General features: G+C 34.8%; 1 protein-coding gene across 1 annotated transcript in view; it reads right to left on the reverse strand.

Moving 5' to 3' along the window:
• Nucleotides 1-320: 320 nt before the first annotated feature.
• LOC105477190 (glypican 5) overlaps nucleotides 321-24,827 on the reverse strand; it is a 1,465,510-nt gene continuing 1,441,003 nt past the window's right edge. The window contains exon 8 of the mRNA XM_071081156.1: nucleotides 321-4,076. Within this exon, the coding sequence (XP_070937257.1) occupies nucleotides 3,919-4,076 (158 nt within the window). The 3' untranslated portion in view covers nucleotides 321-3,918. The remainder of the gene's footprint in view (nucleotides 4,077-24,827) is intronic.

The following is a 24,827-nucleotide window of genomic DNA, read 5'->3' on the forward strand; positions in this document are numbered from 1 at the left end:
CAAGTGCAGGAAGGCAAAAGTCTCTTAAATCAGATGTTTCCAAAAAGTAACCTTGGACATCCACTGCTACTCTACTGTCTTCCAAATAAGTTATTGTTTTTGCTACTATGGAAATATAAATTATATTGTGATGAAATTACTCAGTTTTCTCTGTGCAAGGAGGCAGAAAGGATAGCTTAAGAATTATATTTGATTAAATCTCTATTCATAAAATAATTATAACAGTAATTCAGTCACTCTGTAATTTTAGTAAAGGCAAGGAAAGCAGACTTTTGACTTGAGAAATATGTTTTATCTGTATTTTAATAAAAAATGACTTATATACAACAATCTGCATTTAAAGAAAAACTTGATATGTTCAAATTCATACCTAACAACATTAAAAATTATTTCTGAATTTTCATAACCCATGTAATTGTATATGAATGACATTAAAGTTTGCAAACTAAATAAAATAGTGATATAACCTGCTCAACAAATTTCGTCTAGGTTGAATATATTCACTCAAGAAAAAAAATATTTTTATTGTACTTGAAGGATTCTGATGATAGAAACAATATTTTATATGATAGCAAACAATTAGTAACAAATGAATTCAGTCCTTTTCAAAGCATCATTGAGCACTTCAGAAAATCTGAGTGTTGGGAGGAAAGAGTTTATTAACCTCAGTCCTTTATTAGTGAGAAGATAACCATGCAGACATTATTTTGTTGATAAGATATTCCTGAATAAATAGAGGATAAAGGCAAATCTAAGATTTAAAAAATAATATTCTGCCATGCCCTTTTCCTTCCTTCCCTTCTTCCTTCCCTCCCTCCTCCCTTTTTTCCTTCCTTCCTCCTCTCCTCCTTTTCATGTTTTTTCGTGCCATCCTATGGCCAAAGAAATTTTTATACCTTTTTGTTGCACAGGAAATTAAAATAAACTTCATGATTCCATTAGAGATGTAACAGTTGTGTTTTCTTTCTCATTTTCGGCAGTCGATTTATTTTCAGGGCTGATGTGTTTAGAGTGGATTTGAATATATAGGAGGGTAATGAATGGTACTTAAAAAGTCCATGTTTATACTTCTCCTTTTTATTATGTTTCTACACTAATGTGCATTTTGATAATTAGACAATTATTCTATAGCCAATTGTATTTGCTAAATCCTAGTATGGAGACTTAAGTAGTCTCTGAATGATTTTTGTGCTAACCTGTAGTTCTCACTGTTGTTCCAAAACTATATCTTTGAACCAGGAAGGTATACAGTTTATTTAAAGGCATTATACTCACCATCTAACTCTGTTATGATTAGTTGTATGACATTTGTCAAATTCCCTAATATTTATACGCTCAGTTTTCTCATTGGTAAAATGGAAATGTCAAAGTTTTTGGGGAGATTAAATGACATTGTGCATAAAGGCATTTATCATGGTGTCTGTACAAAGGCCAAGTAAATGTTCTGCTTCTAAACCTTTTCTCCCCAATATGCAAAATATCAGACTATGTTTTATGATTACTTAAACTCATATAAAAATAACTCAGGGATGCAAGAATATGGCTCTTTTAAAAATTACACCAGCATAAAATGTGACTATAAGATGTGTGTGATATTTTTAAATATATACAGTCTCATATAATCTATTAAATAATCTTGGAAAGTAGACACTTTACAACACTTTTATCATTGCTCAAAACTTTCTTAGACCTTATTAATGCAAAACTGACCAGAAGCAAATTCTGAGCCATATGAAAAATCAGCATTATTGTTTTTATTTGACTGAAAATCAAGTCTAACTTTGAGGGGCGAAGAAAGTCCAGTGAGCTACTCTATCGCATTTGAAAGAGCTTTGTAATTCATAAGGAACTATGTAGATATGAAGTGTCACAGAATGGGAAGTATTAATGGATAAGGATCCTTACTGAGGTATTAACAATTTTGCCATAGGCTCTTAAAGAAGTTCTGAAAACCCCTCAGTGTTTGAAGCAGTGTTCTAGCAGCACCATTATTGCTTATATAGTCCCCAAAGTGCCCACCTGCAGATAAACAACACCCATCTGAGCATGTAAAACTTAGTTTTTTTTTTTTTTAATCATTTCTTCTGTTGACTTCACCGCTCCGCTTTTGTTCATTTCTTACCATATCTGAAATTATCTTCTGTCAGTTAATTTTATCCATATATCTTAGAATGCTAAAGCATGCTCTTCAGTTGGTTTGTCTTAAGAGTTAAATTTCGCTTAAGTTGGGTCTGAAATTTTGCTGTAGCAAGCCAATCATGACTTGGGCTGGAGGGCAGCAAATGAGTGCCTTAGTATCACTTTTTCCCAAGACTGATGTAAATGAAGACCTGAGGTTGAAGTAAAAAGTTTTCAAAATAGGTTTAAGTTTGTAATTTGTGGAGTGTGTCATGGTGAGTGCAAATGAGTTATTAACCGAATGGATCAGGGAATGTTAGGTGTGAAATGGAAGCCTAGGAAAATGGCATCCAGAACTGACAGGTAGAATTAACACTTCTGGTTGTGAGGCATGTTTGAACGGAGAGTAAAACCTGATTGGGCAGCTTAAAAATGTTGTGATTTAAACGAACCATCCTTAGATCATTTTGTTAACTGAGAACTTAAGAGAGAATAAGGTTTGATGGTATGTTGTTTCCTGATTGGCAGAAATGGATTTTACCTCATTAATGTTTGCAGTTGGCTGTGTCTTGTTTACCTCTTTGTCAGAAGTCATTTCAAATTTGTTTGTTTTTTTATTTGAGGTCAGCAATTCCCTTTTCTATTCTGTGACTGTATTAATTATATTTTCTCTGTTGACTGGATATGATACTTATTAATAAAAACTACTCTTTTCCTCAAGTATAGCCATAGACATATCCTATTAGCGTCTATTGAGGCAACTTATCCCAACTGAGAAATTAAGGACTGTTGGTTTGCAGCTCCATTAATGAGCAAATAGGAAAAAATCTAAAGCATTGCATATCATATTTTCTGTACATGTCTGTAGATATTCATGGGAACCTTAGAAATGCATAGGTAGCCAATTGTTCAACATCAGGCTTTAAAAAGAAGTAGTACATCATATTTTGAAAATGGGTGAAAATATCATTTTTGCCAGAAGAAAATGACAAGTATTCTTCAAAATTTTCCACCAAATAATTAACAGCTTTATTGGAGATATTCCTAGAGCAGGCATGTGCTTCCCAACATAGCTAAATCTATGAGGCAAAGAGAGAGGCGGGAGCAGAGGCACAATACCAAAGATGCATTTTGAATATAATGGAATACAAATCAGACGTCACTAAAATACTGAGCCTTAAGGTTCATCAGTGGCTAAGTTACAGTGGGTCAAAATTATCAAGGTTCTTCAGTGAAATTATGTGAAATGCTTCTCAAGAATCTACCCCATAACTTAGAGACATTCAGACGTTTCCTTCTACAGCTTGCAAAAATGGAAGAGTCTCTTGAATATGCATGTATACTACTTGCCATTGTATGTTTTGATTGATTTCATGATGTTCTAATTTCAGTACTTTAAGAAATACCGCATACTGTTTTCATTGTCTGGCAAATACACTTTCAAATGAAAACATTTTTAATTTAGAAAGGAAGGGGCTTGGAATTGATAATAAAATTACAGATACACTAAATGCTTCTTATTCAAAGTCACTTCTGTGCCCTTCACATCTTCAGATTTAATATATTAGAAGTTAAGAAGGTTTTCAGTTAGATTCAAAAAAGACATTTTTAAAGTGTGTCATTTAAACGTTGAGTTTTAGGGACTTTATGACTATTTCAACTTGGCTTCTGAGAAGTTAATGTGACATATCTTTTCATAAATATAATTGTTACATTGAAAAAGGATCTCTTATTCCTGGCATATGCAGAGAGAGAAGAAATCGAGACTTCAGTAAGGTATGTCAGGACAGACGAGTTCAGTTACCAAATCCCAGGAAGTAACATCACCACACCTATCAGAGTGAATGTCATAGATTCAGTCGCCGCTGCACATCCTGCTCCCGTTGTGTCTAAAGTACTGCCAGTGTCTGTTTGATGGATTTGCTTTACATCACTGAAGTTCATATCATCTGGCATCCCTGTAGAGGCAAATAAGAAAGCACAGGATGATGCATGACCACTTCACCATAATACGTCTAGAACAACTCTTAAACTCAAAGTGTGGACAGCTTGGTTTTTGGGTAGCATTCTCTGTGTTCGCCTAACTCTAAATGATTAATATGACACAGGTATTCCCGTCCTACTTAAATTGGAGAGTTCAAGCTCTTGGGTGAAAATTCTCAGAAATATTATGAGAGCAAAGTGAAAATATTTTTAGCTTTTAAAAATTTTTGGAACATTTCTGTGCCACTGGTAAGAAAGTAAAGACATTTAATTAATTAATATATCCTGAGGTATGGGATTGTTCTTGTTTGAGAGATGTATCGACTTCAGTAATTGAAAACTTTTCCTGTGAAAATAAAATCCGGTAAGGGAATATAATTGAATAAAATATTTTTTAAAAGTAGAATTTATACAGATCATATTTTACATTAGAATAAAGTAGTCCTAAGATCTCTTTAAAATTTATTTTTATTTTTACTTGACAAATTTTATCTATACTGCTGGGGTACAATGTGATATTTTGACATGTATACCAGGAGGAATGATAAAATCAAGCTGGCTAGCGTATCCATCACCTCACATCCTTAGCATTTTTCTTGTGGAGAGAACATTTGAAATGTACCTTCTTAGCAAGTTGGAAATATACAATACATTATGAATGATAGTTACATGCTGCGCAATGGTCTAAAACATTTCTTCCTCCTATCTAACTAAACTTTGTACCCTCCACCCACCATCCCCCCTCCCTTCCCCACACCCATCCCCTGGCAGCCACTCTTCTACTTTCCCCTTTTATGACTTCAGCTATTTTAGATTCCACATGTAAGTGAGATCAGGGATAGTACCTTTATGGAAATAGAAAATAGCAAAGAATAATAGCAACAAATGTTAAATTTTATCTTTCATACACACACACAACTGTGAGGATGGAGGTGTAGATATCTATCAAAAGATCAAAGAAGTTGTTAATGGGTGGACTGGAGAATGAAGTTAGGGATAAAGTGTTTCATTTAAAAAAAATGCAGGCAAAGTCATAGACCAAGATGCAATCGCATTCTGGTTATTACTTCTGTACGTTATGAAACCTGACAAGTTGAGGAAAAGACTAACCCCTAAATTAACTGGGTTGAAATAATTGCTTTTAAAAGATGTTTACCTTAGTATGATATACTTAGGGAATTACTGATTCATCACTTATTATCTAGTGCCATCAGCATTCTGAGACTGACTGAATTATCTCATGGCATGCCACTATCAGTCACAATTAACAGATTTAAATTCATTGTTACTACAGCCACAAATATTGACATGGTAATTACAGAGAGATTGAAAAAATAAACTTCATATAAGGAAAAGTCAATATTTATGTAATTAGGCCAATACATATATATAATTCAGAAGCTAAGCTCTGCTGCATTCAGAGATGAGAGCATTAAAACGAAGCAAAGCTCTGCTGATCTGACATATTGATTTTACAGTCTGAGCTCTTACATTATTATTCATTGTTTGGGTGCTTGTTTTGCCCTTCTGTGTCATTAGGCAAGATGAATAAACTAGTGATTCCCTGTTTTTTTTTTAAATAGGGACTAGAGTGGAGTGCGAATATTTTAGTCATGGCTTTATACCTTTTGTTAAGCTTAACAAGAAGCTTTGAGGACTCCAGGCAATTAAAAATATATTTTATTCTAAGATAACTACATAAATTTGAGCTTTACAGGATTTACTTTTCATTTTTAAGCATTGTGAATTTGTGTTTGGATTGAATCCATGAAAAAGGTTTTCTTATGCCATTCTGAGCTTATATTTCATTCATTCATGAGCCAGACACTGATTCAGGTTTAGCGGATGCCATCATGGGTGAAAATATGTAAGCAGAAAGATGTTAAATCTTATGCCTGCAAGCCAGACAATGGCAGGAGAGCTTTTCTGCCTTCAATCAGATGCTATTTTACCATCTTACATTGAGGTGTTACTAATAAATGTAACAGTTCTAAGGAATATGGCCTTTGAGTAATAAGTATTTGAAAAGAATTCAAGATCTTTTCAGGAGCCTGGCAGTCATAGCTGTAGTTACGGATCAAATCACAACCTTGTCATCTGTAAAAAGACATTAGCATGCCAAAAAGTCTAGCTCCATGATTATTTGATGCCATGATTATTTTCATAAAGAAATTTAATTAACCAAGCTTATAAATTATACCAAGTCTTATAAAGACCTATAAAAGAAAAAATTAGTTTTGAGATTTATTGTATTAATACTTTAAAGAAAAACAAAGTAATTTTTGAATACTCTTTTATATGCATAATAGCAACACAAAGGTGTCAATAAATTCATAGTTTTGCTCTTGGTGGCTTATAGTCTGATGGGGAAAGAAAATTGTATTATTAAAAAATAAAGGTAATAGTAATACATAGGTACAGGCCTGGTGATTGGTGCTATGAAATATGGTAGGCTGGGAGCAGTGGCTCACACCTGTAATCTCAGCACTTTGGGAGGCTGAGGCGGGCGGATCACCTGAGGCTGGGAGTATAAGACCAGCCTGATCAACATGGAGAAATAGCGTCTCTACTAAAGATATAAAATTAGCCAGGCGTGGTGGCACATGCCTGCAATCCCAGCTACTTGGGAAGCTGAGGCAGGAGAATCACTTGAACCCAGGAGGCAGAGGTTGCGGTGAGCCGAGATCATGCCATTGCCCTCCAGCCTGGGGAACAAGAGCGAAACTCCATCTCAAAAAAAAAAAAAAAAAAAAAAAAAAAAAAGACAGAAGGTAAAGGGATGTAACTTGGTCGGTCAGGGAGTGCTCTGCTAAGGAAGTGGTAAAGTGGATTAATTTATAGATATTATCTACAGAGCACTTTCTGTGGTGTTAGGTACAGTTCCAAGTACTTCACAAATATTAAGCCATTTAATTTTCACAACAGTTGCATAAAATAGGCACTGATATTATTACCTGTGTTTATAGATGAGAAAACTGAGGCACTAGAAAGTTAAGTGACCACAAGCAGTGGAGCCAAGATCAAATCCAGAAGTCTAGACTCAGTCTATGCTCTGATCACCTGCCTCCCTGATTCCAAGCACATTGCTTGGCACCAGCAAGTCAATACTTAAATTGAGAACAAAAAAGATAAATTACGTTGCCTACAAAGTGCATTAGGAATGTTTTCTCTCCTTGCTTGTCATCTGGGATGGCTGAATAGGTGCTACTTTGGGGTATTAATCAAGTAACCGAACATATTCAGAGGTAGAATCCATGTGGGCAAGTTAATGATGGCGAATCAGAATGGCCTGATGAAGCTGAGAGGACAGCACCTTCTTTTTGTGATTTACACAGAGGTAGGAGAGTGTAGGTATTTTCCTCTATCTCTATTTCATCTGTCTACGTATTTTAAACATTCTCTTAGTTTCATTAAGGAAAGACAAGTATGTTTAGAAACAGTGTGTTCTATTTTTAATAAAATTGCATGGACAAGAATGTATACATTGTTAATTTGCTCATTCATTTATAAAATCTATTCACTGCCAGGTCTGTGTCAGGTATTGTGCTGGAGAGTGAATATACAGTATGCACTCACAGCCTTTTCCTGCACACTTAGATGAGTGAAAAAAACCATACACACACACACACACACACACACACACACACACACACACACACACATATGTATCTCCATCAGGTGTCTTTTTCACCATTCCAATGGTGAGAGTGCGGGACAGATGGAATGCTGGGAGCAGGACTCCAGATCCTATAGATCATTATTTGAATTCAATACTGTTTATCATGAAGTCAAAGTAATTTATTTCTAGAAAATATCCATTTTTAAGGCAGCTATAGTCATGACACCTCAAAAAATATCTATTACATAGAACACTTTTAATGAATATTGTTGAATGAATAAATTGAATAATGACTCATTTACACAAGAACAGGATAAGGTTGATATTATTTTCCCTTATTCTAAAGATTAGGAAGTTTGATAGAATTACTTCCCTTTATTCTCAATATTAAGAACAAGGTGGAGGAAGTAATTTACTCAAGGTAACATAGCTGTGGCAGAATTCCAATTGTGCCCCGTTCAGATGTGGTCCTCATCAATTCCAGAGCCATACTGTTTGCCACTACACTTTCAAAGCACTGAACTTGAGGTCAAATTCCGGCTTTGCCACAGTCTAGCTGGTTGACTTTAGCTATGACCCACATTTCTTGGAACTTTCAAATGAGAGCATTTTCAGTAAGAGAGTAGAGTTAATCAAAATATCTTGCTGGCTAAATTATTAAATCAATATTTAAAAAAAATTAGCTAGAATTGTATCCCAAAGCATTGTCTAAATGTCTGTGGGACCAAAACTTAAGTAAAAATAATGAGTAAGTAAACAAAATATATAGCTCTATATTTTTATTTATATACAGGTGGGTAAAGCCTACGTATTTTAAGTCAGAATCTATAAAGAGAAAATTAATAGTTTTGACATCACACACAAAACAGGAACCTTTGGTACAACAGAAAAAACCACAACACAATTGAGGATCCACACAGAAAAATGGAGAAAATTTTGCATTATAGATTGCAGCAAAAAGATCATGTCTTGAACGTAAAAATAGTTCTTACAATCCATGTGAAAACTATAAATGTTCCTGTAGAGAAATAGTGAAAGACCAGAAATGGATATTTACAATTATAAGGAAAAGGTAAAGTCTTCTTCACTGGACAACAAATAAATACTATCATACACACAATGAAGTGTCAATTATCTGTTGTCCAGGTGTTAAAAGCAAGACAGAGAGGAGAGTGTAACCAGTTGGGCAAGGGTACAGCCCTTCACCAGAGAATTTGCTAAAATATATTACAAGTGTTTAAAATGTTCATTTGCTTAGACCAAATAATTACACTTTTATGAAGCAATTCTGTGGGAATAATGGACGTGTGCACATATTTATTCACAAAATGTTAATCTGTGCATTGTTAATGAAAATCCTAAGCGCAAATTAAGTGCCAATTGGTAGGGAATTGGGTTAGGAAAATTAAGGTGCATTCATTTATTTAAAACTCTTTAGGGAGTAAATATTTATTAATACAGAAAAATGTATTTTGATAGCACTTAATGTATATAATTTTTAATAAAATACATGTATATATACTTTCATGCTCTTTAATGTTCTTTTTACTCTAATAGTCTATTGCTGTGTTTCCTTGAGAGTAGAGACTCTCTCATTAATTTCTGTATTGACCTAGCAAGCATTTAGCAATAATTAGGCAAATGAATGTTGATGAATTTAATCCAGGGCATAAAATTACAAATAGGTTTCTCTAACTTAGTTCTTTTAATATAAAAACAAAAACTATATTGCAGCAACTCAGACTGTAAAATAAAGGATTAGAATTAGATATGAATTAAAATTTTACATGTAATAAGACGAGTGGTAAATATCATGGAAAAAATTCATTATGAGGAAACTGACGACAAATATTTTCTGAATAAAATTGCTATGAATCTTACGTTAAATCTAAACTGTTAATTTTGGTCACTAGTTACTAGACTAATTCTTGTCATTTATGCTAATGTTAGCCACATGTATTTTGGCTGGACATTAACGATTCTAACAAATCTGAGATGGCTAAGCATAACTATTTGCCATTTTTTAAAAAAAGTATGAGGAGCTAATTCAGTCAGATCATGTCTCCTAGTAAATATGATTGGCGGGTGCATCCAGTATGTTGGGTCACTTGAGTCGAGGATATACTTTTTAAAATGATGAGTTATTTTCCAAAACCTAGGGCTTCCGTATAACCTGAGAACCAAAGAAGATGACTGTATGGCTAAAGATACAAGGTTCCTGGTAGCCCTATAGCCTCATCAAAACTCGTAACTGAAGTGCAATGCAGCTGTCTTCATGAAAGCCTTTTCTATTCCTTATGAAACAGTTTTGAGATATAGTTCCTCTTTTTGGTCTTAATGTTTTATAGCAATAGTAGCCTTCCTTTTTTGACAAATTATGTAAAAATAATGGAGTTATCCAAATTGTTAATAAGGGAAGCAATGAATGAAATAAAGTAATGAAGGATTCTGACTGTAAACCAAAGATTAAGGTAAAATAGTATAATTTATTGTGAAATTATAGCTCTGAGTAATAGCAAGGAAAATTATTTGTCAATCTATCAAATTATTAGCGGCTCTCTAATAATGAATAATAAATAGATTTTTTTTCTGGATTGAAGTTTATACATGAAGGGAATATTGTTTAGATCTTTTGACAGTTCCTGATGGTATGTTTCATCTAATAATGGTCATCCAGTTATTTTTCCTAAGTTTGCTTTATTGATTTTTGAAGATTTTAGCAAAAGAACACACATCTTATTTTGAAAGAACATATAATTTTAAGCGATTTTATAGCAATACTGATGTTGTGGTTTTTATCATACTTGTGAAATTTCTTCTAGAACGAATATGCAAATAGAAAATTTAAAAGGTCATTTTTCCATAATTGGTAATTAAAGCTAAGTATTAAAAGTATATCTATTAAATATACCACAGTATTCAGTTATATACTGGTTCTTAGTCATAAGAATTTACAGGTAATCTGGAATAATTATTACTAATGATTCAGAAAATTATTTTAAAAAAGTATAAGGCTGAAAAACTACTATGAGTTAATGAAATTAGAAAATGTTACATCTTGTTTAGGTTAGTGATAATAGGGACATAAAGTGCTATTAAACATTAAAATAATTTAAAAGTCGTATCTATGTCTCGACACATGGTAGTGATATTCTACAGTACCAAAAACAAATTTTTTTAAATGACCAGAAAAAACAGGTGGCTATTAACAGAACAAAACATTAATTTTAAAGAAACAATAACAGAAGCTAAAATAAGTAGAATAATTTGTTCTATTATTATTTTTCTATTATTTTTAGAGATAGAGTCTTGTTCTGTTGCCTATGCTGGAGTGCAGCGATACCATCATAGCTCACTGCAGCCTAGAACTCCTGGGCTCAAGCAATCCTCTTGCCTCAGCCTCTCAAGAAGCTGGGGCTACAGGCACATATCACCATGCCTAGATAATTTTTTTTTTTATTTTTGTAGAGATGGGGGTTTTTCTTTGCTGTCCAGGCTGGTCTTGAACTCCTGGCCTCAAGTGATACCCTTGCCTTGGTTTCCCAAAGTGTTGGGATTATAGGTATGAGCCATATACCAGGTCAGAATAATTTATTTTAAACATGAAAGAAAGTAATTATCTATATAGAATTCTATACAGAGTTAAATGATATAGAAGAAATGAGTACTTTCAAGAAAGAGTGAGTGTTTCTAACCATTCCCTGACCAATTTTTTTGTTTTAATTTCCATTTTTTAAATTTTAGTTTCATGGGGTACTTGTGCAGGTTCGTAACAAGGGTGTATTAAGTGATATTGAGGCTTGGACTTCTGTTGATCCCATCACCCAGACAGTTAACATTGTACCCAATAGGAATTTTTTCAGCCCTTGCCCTCCTCCTGCCCGCCTTCTTTTTGGAGTCCCCATTGTCTGTTGTTCTCGTCTATATCTGTGTGTACGCAAGATTTAATTCTCACTGTTAAGTGAGAACATGTGATGTTTGGTTTTCTGTTTCTGCATTGATTCGCCAAGGATAATGGTCTCCAGCTGCATCCATGTTGCTGCAAAGGACACAATGTCTTTTTTTTTATAGCTACATGGTGTCTGTATTAGTCTGTTCTCATGCTACTAAGAAAGACATACCTGAGACTGGGTAATTTATGAAGGAAAGAGTTTTAATTGACTCACAGTTCCACATAGCTGGGGAGGCCTCACCATCATGGCAGAAGACGAAGGAAGAGCAAAGGGATGGCGGCAGGAAAGAGAGCGTGTGCAGGGGAATTGCCCTTTATAAAACCATCAGATCTCATGAGACTTATTCACTATCAGAACAGCACAGGAAAGACCTGTCCCCATGATTCAATTACCTGCAACCAGGTCCCTCCCATGACACATGGGAATTATGGGAACTACAATTCAAGGTGAGATTTGGGTAGGGACACGGCCAAATCATATCAGTGTCTATGTACCACATTTTGTTTATCCAGTCCACCATTGATGGACACCTAGGTTGGTTCTAGGTCTTTGCTATTGTGAATAGTGCTGTGATGCACATATGAGTGCATGTGCCTTTTTGGTAGAACAATTTCTTTTCCTTTGAGTATATACCACTAATGGGATTGCTGGGTGGAATGGTAGTTCTGTTTTTACTTCTTTGAGAAATCTCCAAACTGCTTTCCACAGTGGGTGAACTAATTTACATTTCAGCCAGAAATGTGTAAGTGTTCCCTTTTCTTCCCAGGCTTGCCAACATCTGTTTTATTTTATTTTTTAAATAATAGCCATTCTGACTGGTGTGAGATACTATCTCATTGTGGTTTTGATTTGCATTTCTCTAATGATTAGTGATGTTAGGCATTTTTTTCATATGTTTATTGGTTGCTTCTGTGTTTTCTTTTGAGAAGTGTCTGTTCATGTACTTTGCCCACTTTTTGATGAGGTTATTTGTGTTTTGCTCGTTTTGTTTAACTTCCTTAGAGACTCTGGATAGTAGACCTTTGTCAGATGCATAGTTTGCAGATATTTTTACCCATTATGTAAGGTGTCTGTTTACTTTGTTAATAGTTTCTTTTGCTGTATAGAAGCTCTTTGGTTTAATTAGGTCCAACTTGTCAACTTTTATTTCTGCTGCAGTTACTTTTAAGGACTTGGTCATAAATTTTTTGCCAAGGATGAAGTCCAGAAGGGTATTTCCTATGTTTTCTTCTGGGATTTTTATAGTTTGAGGTCTTACATTTAGGTCTTCAATCCATTTTCAGTTAATTTTTGTATATGGTGACATGTAGGAGTTCAGTTTAATTCTTCTGTGTATGGTTAGCCAGTTTTCCCAGTACCATTTATTGAATAGGGAGTCTGTTCCCCATTGCTTATTTTTGTCAACTTTGTCAAAGATCATTTCTTTCTATGTGGGCTGCTTTATTTCTGAATTATCTATTCTGTTCCATTCGTCTGTGTTTTTTACCAGTACCATGCAGTTTTTGTTACTGTAGCCTTGTATACTTTGAAGTTGGGTAATGTAATGCTTCCAGCTTTGTTCTTTTCACCTAGGATTGCTTCAACTATTTAGGCTTTTTGTTGTTGTTGTTCCACATAAATTTTGACTTTTTTCCCCCCTAATTCTGCGAAAAATGACACTGGTCATTTGATAGGAGTAGCATTGAATCTATAGATTGCTTTGGGCAGTATGACCACTTAACAATATTGATTCTTCTAATCCATGAGTATGGAATGTTTTCCCCTTTGTGTCATCTGCAATTTCTTTCATAAGTGTTTTGTAGTTCTTCTTGTAGAGATCTTTCACCTTCTTGGTTAGATGTGTTCCTAGGTATTTTATTTTTTAAGGCTATTACAAATGGGATTATGCTATTGATTTGGCTCTCAGCTCGAACGTTATTAGTATATAGTAATAATACTGATTTTTTTCACATTGATTTTGTATCCTGAAACTTTACTGAAGTTGCTTATCAGGTTTAGGAGACTTTTGGCATTCTTTAGAATTTTTTAGGCATAGAATTGTATTGTCAGCAAAGAGAGATAATTTGACTTCCTCTTTTCCTATTTGGATATCTTTTATTTCTCTTTCCTCTCAGTAGGACTTTCAATATTATATTGAATAGGAGTGGAGAGGGTAGACGTTTTGTCTTGTTTCACTTCTTAAGGGAAATACTTCTAGCTTTTGCCCATTCAGTGGGATGTTACTTGTGTATTTGTCATAGATGGCTCTTCTTTTGAGGTATTTTCCTTCAATGCTTACTCTGTTTATATCATGAAAGATGTTGGATTTTATCAAAAGCTTTTTCTGTGCCTATTCAAATAACTGTGTGTTTTTATTAGAATTCTGTTTACGTCGTGAATCACCTTTATTTATTTGCATATATTGACCCAACCTTGCATCCCAGGAATAAAACCCATATGATTGTGATGAGTTAAATTTTTTTGTGCTGCTGAATCCAGTTTGTGGTTTTGCTGAGGATTTTTGCATCTATGTTCATCAGGGATACTGGCCTGTTGTTTTCTTATTTTGTTGTGTTTTTGCCAGGTTTTGGTATCACAATGATATTGGCTTCATAGAATGAGTTAGGAAGGAGTCCTTCTTTATTTTTTTGGAATAGTTTCAGGGGAATTGGTACCAGCTTCTCTTTGTACATCTGGTAGAATTCAGCTGTGAATCCATCTGGTGCAGGGCTTTTTTTTAGGTTCATAGGTTTTTAAAAAATTTATTATGGATTTAATTTTGGAACTTGCTACTGGTCGGTTCAGGATTTCACTTTCTTCCTGATTCAATCTTGGGAGGTAGTGTGTTTCTAGGAACTTATCCGTTTCCTCAAGATTTTCTAGTTTGTGGGACTGAGATGTTCATAGTAGTCTTTGAGAATCTTTTGTAGTCTGTGGGATCATTTATGTCACTTTTGTCATTTCTGATTGTGTTTATTTGGGTCTTTACTTTTTTTTTCCAATTCTAAAAAATTATTTAAGACCACACTTAAAAATGCAAGAAACTCAACCTAGAATGAAAGAGGGGTATGAAAGTTGTAATAGTGATCAAGGTAACTGACAAGCATCTAAGTAACTGTCTATCAATGTTGCCTGAAAAAACAAAGCAATGGTTATATTAGGGAGTTCAAATCATAATGTGATTACAGCATTTGGAAATAATTGTTTAAATATTCTAGCATGTTTGTATTAGGAAGAAGTGTGAAATCTTAACCTTATGTTTTATCCACACAAATATGTATTTTATCGAATATTAAAAATTCAAAGCTTGCCACTTAAATAATATAGGATGTATACATTCCTAGTCCACTGAGGAAAAGAGTATTAATGAAATCTAATAGAAGTCAAGAAGAAACAAATGAACAAACAAAGAAGCCTGATGCTATATATACTAGTCATTAACTGTAGTGATGATATCTACAGTTTGATAAGGGCTGTGTTTGGAACGAGTAGAGTTAGGAATATTCTTTTTCTTCTGAAGTTAGAAACAATTAAAATAGAAGCAACATATGCCCATTAGTCATTTGCATTTATATGTTTTCTTTTAAAGATTTAAATATTAGACCTGTAAGCACAAAAATACTAGAAGAAAATCTAAGGAAACTTAATTTGGGCATTGGTCTCAGCGAAGAATTCACGATTAAGATCTCAAAAGCATAGGCAACAAAAATAAAAATAGACAAATGTAAAATTTTTAAACTAAAAAGCTTCTCTACAGCAAAACAAATAATAAAGTGAATACAAAGCCTGCAGAATAGAAAAAATTTTGCAAACTATTTATTTGGCAGTGTACTAATTTCGTGAATTTCCAAGGAACTCAACTCAAAAACCAAACAAACAAAACAAAATGTGCTAAACTTTTAGATTCCTCATCCTCTCTTGGATTTGCCAGACTACAGTGAAGATACATTCTTCCGTGTGCTTTACCATGGAGTAAATGAGGCGGACTCTATTCCTTTTGAGAAAATCAGTGATATTTTTCAGCTATGCTTGTGACTTGATAATAATTCTTAGATGAAACATTACATATCGTATGTAATCACATTTTCCAGTCTGGGTTTTAACAGTAAAATGGCTGATATTTTAATCTAATACTTGTAATTATATTTTAGTTGTTTGTAACTTCTTAAAAAAAGGATCGTTTCTTATTGCATTGGATTGAAATTAAAGCTTTATCTAACATGAATAAATATATATTTAATATATATTGATCTACATATATGTATATTCATAGATACCATCACTACAGTTGGGGTAATCTATATATATTAAATAAATGTATATTTTTTCTCTATATAGATCTTGGATATCTATATGTTCAATAAACTATTAAATATAATATATATTGAATTATATATTTGTGGAATATTTATTGAATAACATATATATTATATATATATCTTCATAGATACCATCATTACAGGTGGGGTAATGACTAGTGGATATAGCACATAAATTAAAGCTCACATAAGGTGTTTAGAAAAGAGACTATATATAAGGCACAAAGTAAATATTAACTCTTAGCAAATGCTTTTAACACAAAGAACATGGAGCCCTTGACCACAACACAATAAAATTGAAAGCCAAAACTAAAGGAGAACCATGATCCTTACAACTAATCTTATCTGTGGTCTTAAAAGAAGATCTAAATAAATGGAGAGATGTAGCAAGTTTATAGATGAGAAGACTTAAGTTTATGTAGTGTCTCTTACGTTGTGTTCTGAAACTTGATCGTGATGTCCTTTGATGTGGCTCTATTGGGTATTCTGTGCTGGTCATCTCACTGGGCCCTTTTCATCTAGAAATGCATATCTAGTTGGGGAAATGTTCTTGAATTATTTCATTTTCTCTGTTGTGTCTGAAAGTCTCATTATTTGAACAATGGAAACCCTGAACGTGTTCTCTAATTTCTTTTCCTAGTATTCATCATTTTACTGTACTTTCTAGGAGATTTCTTGAACTTTATTATTCAGTCACTTTGTTGATCTTTTCATAGATTTAAAGCTTACTAGCCTTTGTTTCTCCAAGTGGAACTTGTGTAGTTTTTGTTTGTTTAAATATTCTTAGGCCTTATTAGGATGGTAATGACAACACAGTATTCTCCCCTTATCAAGTTGGGATATATTCCAAGACCCCTAGTAGATGCCCAAACCTCAGATAGTGACAAACCCTATATATCCAATATATTTTCTTAGATATAAATACCTATGTGATGGTTTAATTTATAAATTAGGCACAGTAAGAGATTAACCACAATAAATCATCATAAACTACAGCAGTTATCACCATCTACTGTGTCATGTGAATGTAGACTCTCTCTCTCTCTCTCAAAATACCTCATTGTAATGTACTTATCTATCTTCAGACTGGGGTTGATCACAGGTAAATGAAACCACAGAAACTAAAATCTCAGAAAAGGGGGACTGTATAAATGTTTTCTTCTCTCAGTAGAGTCTCTGTTTAAAGTTGGAATTTTTTTCTGCTTGTAGATGTAACCCTTTTTCATGTAATACACTTAACATAAGTGGGGACCCTTGATTATGGCCATATGCTAATATTTAAGAATGGGAACTGAAAAGCTGGCTGAAACTCTGATGTGCAAATGGAGCTCAGCAATTGTTAGACCAGTGTGATCTGACTTAGGTGCTTGTTAGGGAACCTATGTTTGTCAGCCAGGATAAGGGAGGTCAGGCTGGAAAAACAAATGCCCCCAAAATATTGGCAGCAATGGCCCCTTTTAGTCCAGGTGACTCTGTATATTACCGCTTGGTATCTCACTTTCATATCAATACATGCTTCAAAGGTCACCAGAGCAGTGGGAGACAGGTGTGGAGAAAGAAACTGCCAAGTAGGAGCTTCCATCTGGGGACCAGGCACAGTGGCTCTCTTTACTTATGGCCATTCCTGAGCGAAAGAGAGACTTTAAGACCAAATTCGAGAGAAAACAATACAAATTACAATGAATGTGTAGTTCTACCATGTACACAAAGAGAGAAGATCCAGAAATACTATAGATCAGAAGCCACGTCTCATGCCTCTTTTGTCTTTGTTTCCTGTTAAACTAGGCAGATACTGAGAGAAGACTCTTCCAACGTCCTGCCTGAGAGTAACTCCCTGGTTGCAATAATTCTGGGAGCCAAATGGGAGAAGTAGGCTGGGACCAGAGTGTAGATGTCAATATTTATTATAGGTAGGTAGACAGTATGGTTTGGATCTGTATCCCCGTCCAAATCTCCTGTCAAATTGTAATCCCCAGTGTTGGAGGTGGGGCCTGGTGGGAGGTGATTGGATCATGGGTGCAGATTTCCCCCTTGGTACTGTGTCGTGATAGGGAGTGAGTTCTCATGCTATCTGGTTATTTAAAAGTATGTAGTACCTCCCCCTTCTCTTTCTCTTGCTGCTCTGGAACACATCCTGCTTCCCTTTTGCCTTCTGCTATGATTGTAAGTTTCCTGAGGCTTCCCCAGGGCTAGATGCCTCCATGCTTCCTGTACAGCCTACAAAACCATGAGCCAATTTAAACTCTTTTATTTATAAGTTATACAGTCTTAGATATTTCTTTATAGCAGAGTGAGAATGGACTAATACAGTAGGTAAGTAGGTAGATAGTTTTAATACTTTTTCTTTCACAATAATACTTTTACCCTCAACCATACTGAGGATTCTCAAGTCCTACCAAAATTATACCTCCCACATAGTATTGACGTATGGGAGAGACAGACACCTGTTAGTTTGGAGTGGAGGAAGGGATAACTGCTTGTTACAGCTTTTGACTAATCCTTACTTTATAGACCTTTCTTCTTTAACCTCTCTACCAAGGATAACTGATGATATCTATCCCTGTATCTTTTCAGTTTTTTTCCTTTCTTGAGATGGAGTCTCGCCCTGTTGCCTAGGCTGGAGTGCAGTGGCGCAACCTTGGCTTACTACAGCCTCCACCTCCTGGGTTCCAGCGATTCTCCTGCCTCAGCTTCTCAAGTAGCTGTACTACAGGTGCCCACCACCACACTCGGCTAATTTTTGTATTTTTAGTAGGGATGAGGTTTCACCCTGTTGGCCAGGCTGGTCTCAAGCTCCTGACCTCAAGTAATTCAGCTGTCTCGGTCTCCCAAAGTGCTGGGATTACAGGTGTGAGCCACTGCGCCGAGCCTATCCCTGTATCTTTAGGGGATTCCATAGAGCAAATTGAGTTGGTTCTCTGCTTTCCTCAATGCTGTGAGGGTGTTGGCTTTCTTGGGCATCCTATTTAGGTACCACATATCATCTGCTTTCCAGCTTCTAAATGTTGTTATTGCTATCTCTTCTTCTGATTCCTCTGCTCTCAGTAAATTTAAGTTTTCGTTTTTAAAAAAATGTCATATATGTATTTTAGTGGGATTGTAGGAGGGAATACAATTAGATGCGTCTGCTGAATCTGTCATTTTGATGGCAACTTACTGACCGTTTCCAGGATCTGGCCACTGAAGCTTTGTCATGACTCTCTGGCTATGTCTATGGCAGGGTTGGCAATCAGTTTGCACTGGTGTAGTTCATGTCAGTGTCTGCTCTAATTGGTCAGCACCCCTGCTGTAGATACTAATTATTCTTGATGATCATCCTTGATATAAAGACTATTGTGATTAAAAATACTGAGCAGTGTTTCATTTTGCTAAGAAACTTACTAGAGCTATGGGGATGGTTGGAATATTAGGAATTGCTGTAATTTTGGCCCTTTAAATATTTTTGGCCCTTTAAATATTTTCTTTCATTTAGACTTTTCTATTGAACCTGTAATGCATATCATTCAGCACTGGATTGGGCATTGATTGAATAGATTTTACTTACTAGTCTTGAATTAGCTGCAGCAAGTATAATGTGAACACTCATATGAAAGTCATCTTTTCTCCCAATGAAAGGTACAAATTAACTTCGGGAAAAATTTGCCTCTGTTTTACTTCAGTAAGTGAAGAATATTAAACAGCTAATCCTTAGAGCCTAAAAATTGTCAAGATGTCTGAGAATATTGTGCAGGAGAGATTGTGATGCTTATTACATTTATTAAATGGAAATAAATTATCTTGGCTTGCATATCCTATCCATCATGTGTATTATAAATTTGTATATTTAACTTAATACTACAACTTCTAAATAATTCTGTGTCCATTATTCTTAAAGAAGCAATTCCATTGACCCAGGGGATAGCTAAACAAAATAGAGAGAGACAGTCATTACTATCATTTCTGAGAAGAATAGCAATATTATCCATGAAGATATTCATAGAACACCACACGCATTAGAAGACGTTAGGCTGTGATGATGGTTCTCTGTTTGCCCCTGTGGTGTTCTCAACTGGAGGTGTATATTTAGATTGGCCTATGTAACATAATTAAGGACATTATTTGCTGTACTTGAGTCAACAAGATCTTATGAAAATAACAGATGCATGTGTGAGGAGAGAACACTCACGTTGAAAGCAGGGGAATTTTATGGATATTGAATATTACAGGATCAACTTACTTGACCCAGTATGGAAATTTCTCTATGCTTGCACTCCATCTCCTGGAATAAAATTCATTCATACTCATTCTCTCAAACCCATATTTCATTGTTTCCTCAGAATCTAATCCCATGTGACATATGGTAATGCAGTGCATAGTTTTCCACCTAATATTGTTTCTGGTGCAGATCCGTCTAACAACAGTCATGTCAGTTCCTTCTGTCCTTGTCCTTGTACACTTTCTGATTATAAATGCTGTGGTGTTTTAGCCAAGTGTGTGTTTCCTTCTTATTTTCATCACCCAGCTTAAGATTTATTTGTGTGTGTATATATACATATACATACACACACACATATACACATCTACATATATACACACACAAAGAGTCATATATGTCCATATGTCACTATATTTGAGTTCATGTATTGATCTCATCTACTTGATTTTAAGCCCCTCAAAGTTGCAATTATATTTATTTTTGTTTTCTATTCCTAGGGTTTGTAAGTAGCTCTTCATAGCACCTACATTTAGTAAGTGGTTTTTAAAATATATAACTTAGTAAAAATAAGTTTGGCATATAAATAAACACTTAACTCTTTTTAATTTATTTAAATTAGACCTACATAAACTCATAGAATTCATGCTAGGAGACAGTGAAGTGTAGTAGAAAGAACCTGGGGTCAAGCTCTAGAAACCTTACATAATTCTTATTGAGATTCATTTCTTCATCTGTAAAATTTGCATCATAATAAGACCTTTTCCCAGGATATATATGAAAATTCAATGAAATCATAAATATGAAAAATACTTATTAATATTTTTACACAGGACAGAAATATGATTTTTATTTGCATATTAGAGGCCAATGCAGGCAAAGTGAGTTGACAAGCAAAGTTCATTTGGAGGGTAGGTAACAGAGCCAGAAATAACATGCCAGCCTCCTAACTCTTAATTCTACAGCAGTGAGTCCTCAGGAGTCCCCTTCGGGACTCACTGCCCTAGAGCAAACTACCTTCACCACTAAAAAAAAACTAGTCAGACATTGTGTAAAGTAAATAGGAACTCAGTAAGTTAGAAATAATCATCTCTATTATCAAATAATTATTACTACAAAGTTAATCACCTGCTTATAAGTGCTTACATTTCAAAGTCTGGCAAAGATGATTATTTAATCTGTGTGTAGGGTGAGGCCCTATATAGTTAGCACTTGATACACATTGAATTAAATCCTACAGGACACAGGCTCAACAAACATTAGCTATATACAAAAAAAACCCAACAAATCTTCATACAACACACTTGACTAAAGACAGAGTGTGTCAGTCTGTTCTCACATTGCTATAAAGAACTACCTGAGACTGGGTAATTTATTTAAAAAAAAAAGTTTAATTGGCTCATGGTTCCCCAGGCTGTACAGGAAGCATTGCTGGAGATGCCTCAGGAACTAGAAATTGTGGTGGAAGGTGAAGGGGAAGCAAGTATGTCTTACATGGCTGGAGAAGGAAGAAGAGATTGAAGGGACACTTTTAAACAACCATATCTCATGAGAACTCACTATCATGAGAAGAGCAAGGGAGAAATCCACCCCCATGATGTAATCACTTCTCAGCAGGCCCCTCCTCCAATACTGAGGATTACAATTTCACATGAGATTTGGGCGAGGACACAAATCCAAACCATATTGCAGTGGCTTACCTATTCCCAGGGAACTTGAGGTAAACTAAGTTTTCCTGAAGGTTTCCCACAGAACTCTGCACTCTTAACTTTTAAAAGAGTGAGGCATACCTAGTGTAAATGATTTGTTAATGGATGCAGCACACCAACATGGCACATGTATACATATGCAACAAACCTGCACGTTGTGCACATGTACCCTAGAACATAAAGTATAATGAAAAAACCTCTTTGCAAAGCAGAAGTTTATTGTTTTAAGAGTATTATGATGTAAAAAAGGATATTGATTCTCTAAGGGATAAACATTGTTCTGTGGAAGGGCCAGTTTTAGCACAGACTTAGGTGGGGAAAAATAATTTCTAAGTATAAAATCCAGAGAGAATGTGGCTATGTAGGTAGGGATTGGAGGATACTACACAATGGAATAAGAGTAAATGGGGACCAGAGAGAAATGATTCTCCATGAGCATCTCCATAAAGTCTCAGAATATCTCACTGTCTCTGCAAAGAGGGCAAACTTTGAGGTGTATAGTTCTAACACCAGTAATGGCGAAAATGCATTATAAAAGAAAGACTTTGAGATGGGCATACTTTTTATTTCTAAATAATAATCTACAGCATATGTTCCTTTTCAAAATATCCGCATAGTTCTGTTTTTTAAAAATCTCCTTGGATGCATGAAGCAAAATTCAAGCAGTTTGTGCAGATAAAGCTGTTAGAAGTTATCTAAATATTGGTCAAAACAAATTTATTGTCTGAAGACTGTCACTTTCCACCAGATGGAACACATTATGCACATGATAAACGTCTCTCATTTCACTCTCACTAATATTAGTGAATACTAGCTTGTTTATGGAATACTAAAGCTGCGACAATCTGGCAAGATCTGGGATGTTGCTATTCTATTCCCAACTCATTCTGTAGTGCATAAATACAGCAGTGATTGTGGATGCCAGGTAGGATTGCACAAATCACTACAGCAATCAGATTCAATTAAATTAAGAACACAATACCAAATTTAGCACCCGAACAAAATATATACTTTATTAAAGTGTTACCTTGGGCAGTGTCTTTCTATGTAATATGATGATATGGTTTGTCTCTGTGTCCCCACCAAAATCTCATCTTGGATTATAATCCAAATTGTGATTCCCATGTGTTGGGGGAGGGACCTCATGGGAGGTAATTAGATCATGGGGGCATTTCCCTCAGGCTGTTATGATAGTGAGTGAGTTCTCCCTAGAGCTGATGGTTTTATAAGGGGCTTTTCACTCCTTCGTTCAGCACTTCTCTATCCTGTTGCCATGTGAAGAAAGAGTTTTTGCTTCCCCTTCTCCTATGATTGTAAGTTTCCTGAGGCCTCACCAGCCCTGCAGAACTGTGAGTCCATTAAAACTCTTTCCTTTGTAAATTATCCAGTCTTGGGCAGTTCATTATAGCAGTGTGAGAACGGACTAATACATGTGGTTTCTCAACATTGTTTGTGAAACTTAGAGCCATTTCAAATGGAAAAACTTTTAAATATATATATCCCCAGTTTAGAAAACTGATTTTGGTTACAATGTTAGTTAAATATGTACAAATGTACAACTAGACACAAACCTTTATGATGTAGGCTACACTGAACTTACAAATTAAAATCAAACAATGATAAAATAATATTAAAATTACCAATTAATGTGATGGATGATTTTGTCATCCTGACTCTAAATCCTCCTCTACTGTGAATCAGTATAGATAGCATGATGATTAATTTCATGTGTCAACTTTACTGGGTCATGGGATACCCAGATATTTATTTGGTCAACAATTATCCTGAGTGTTTTTGAGTGGGTATTTTTGAAGAAGATTAACGTGTTAATAGGTAGACTGAGTAAAGCAGATTGCACTCACTAATGTAGGTGGGCCCCCATATAATCAGTTAGTGTCCTAAATAGAACAAAAAGGCTGACTCTTGAGCAAGAGAGATACCTCTGTGTGTCTTCAAACTGAGACATCACTTTTTTTCTGGGTTTCAAGCCTGCCAGCCTTTGAATTGGAACTGTATTGTGGATTCTTCTAGTTCTCAGGCCTCCTGGTTCAGGATAGAAATAAACCATGGGCCTTCCTGGGTCTGCAGCTTGTGGACTCACCCTGAAGATCTTGGGATTTGCTAGTCTCCATAATTCTATGAGCCAATTTCTTATAATAAATAATAAATATATCTGATCTTTCTATCCTTCTACCATGCTACATATATTATATATAATATAAAACATGCATATGCATATAATGTGTACATGTTACAGGGATATAATATGCATATGCACATGATATTTACATGCTATATGGATATAATTATATGCATATATGATTTGCATATTATATGGCATAATTATATGGATATGCATATAATATTTGCATGCAGTATTTGATATATATGGCTGTTACTAGCAATTGATTTAATAATGCTTTATCTCACATTTATTTCTTAGAAAACCAAGAAATGCTTGGAATAATATTTTGGTAGTATTTAAATGTGATGCCTAAAAATTAAAATGTCAGATTTAGGTCTTACAGGTGAGCTACTATGTCAAGTTATAATAGGCAGAATATTTTATATCAAGGTTTTATAAGCATAAATACTAAGATAATGCTTACATAGAAACCACTGCTTTTGGGATTTGAAAGCAATAGGAAATCTCACGAAAATCACCATTTGTATCATACATCTTTATATAACTCTAAATGCTTAAATTCACTGGAAGAGAATTTAATGAGAATAGAGTTCAGGTGAATTTGACATAAACTTTTCTATTTGCAGCATGTAATATCTGATCATTCTTTTTCTTACAGAAAGCAATACCTTTTGAATAGATTCTATGCACAGATTTGGGATGGGAGGCTGCACACTGGGCCTGTTGTTTACAAAATTTGGATTGCTATCTACTGAAGAATTCATTATTCTAATGTGAACACACTGACATTGAGATTATTGAAGAGAATG

Source organism: Macaca nemestrina, chromosome 16 (assembly GCF_043159975.1).
Source record: "Macaca nemestrina isolate mMacNem1 chromosome 16, mMacNem.hap1, whole genome shotgun sequence".
Taxonomy (NCBI): Eukaryota; Metazoa; Chordata; class Mammalia; order Primates; family Cercopithecidae; genus Macaca; species Macaca nemestrina.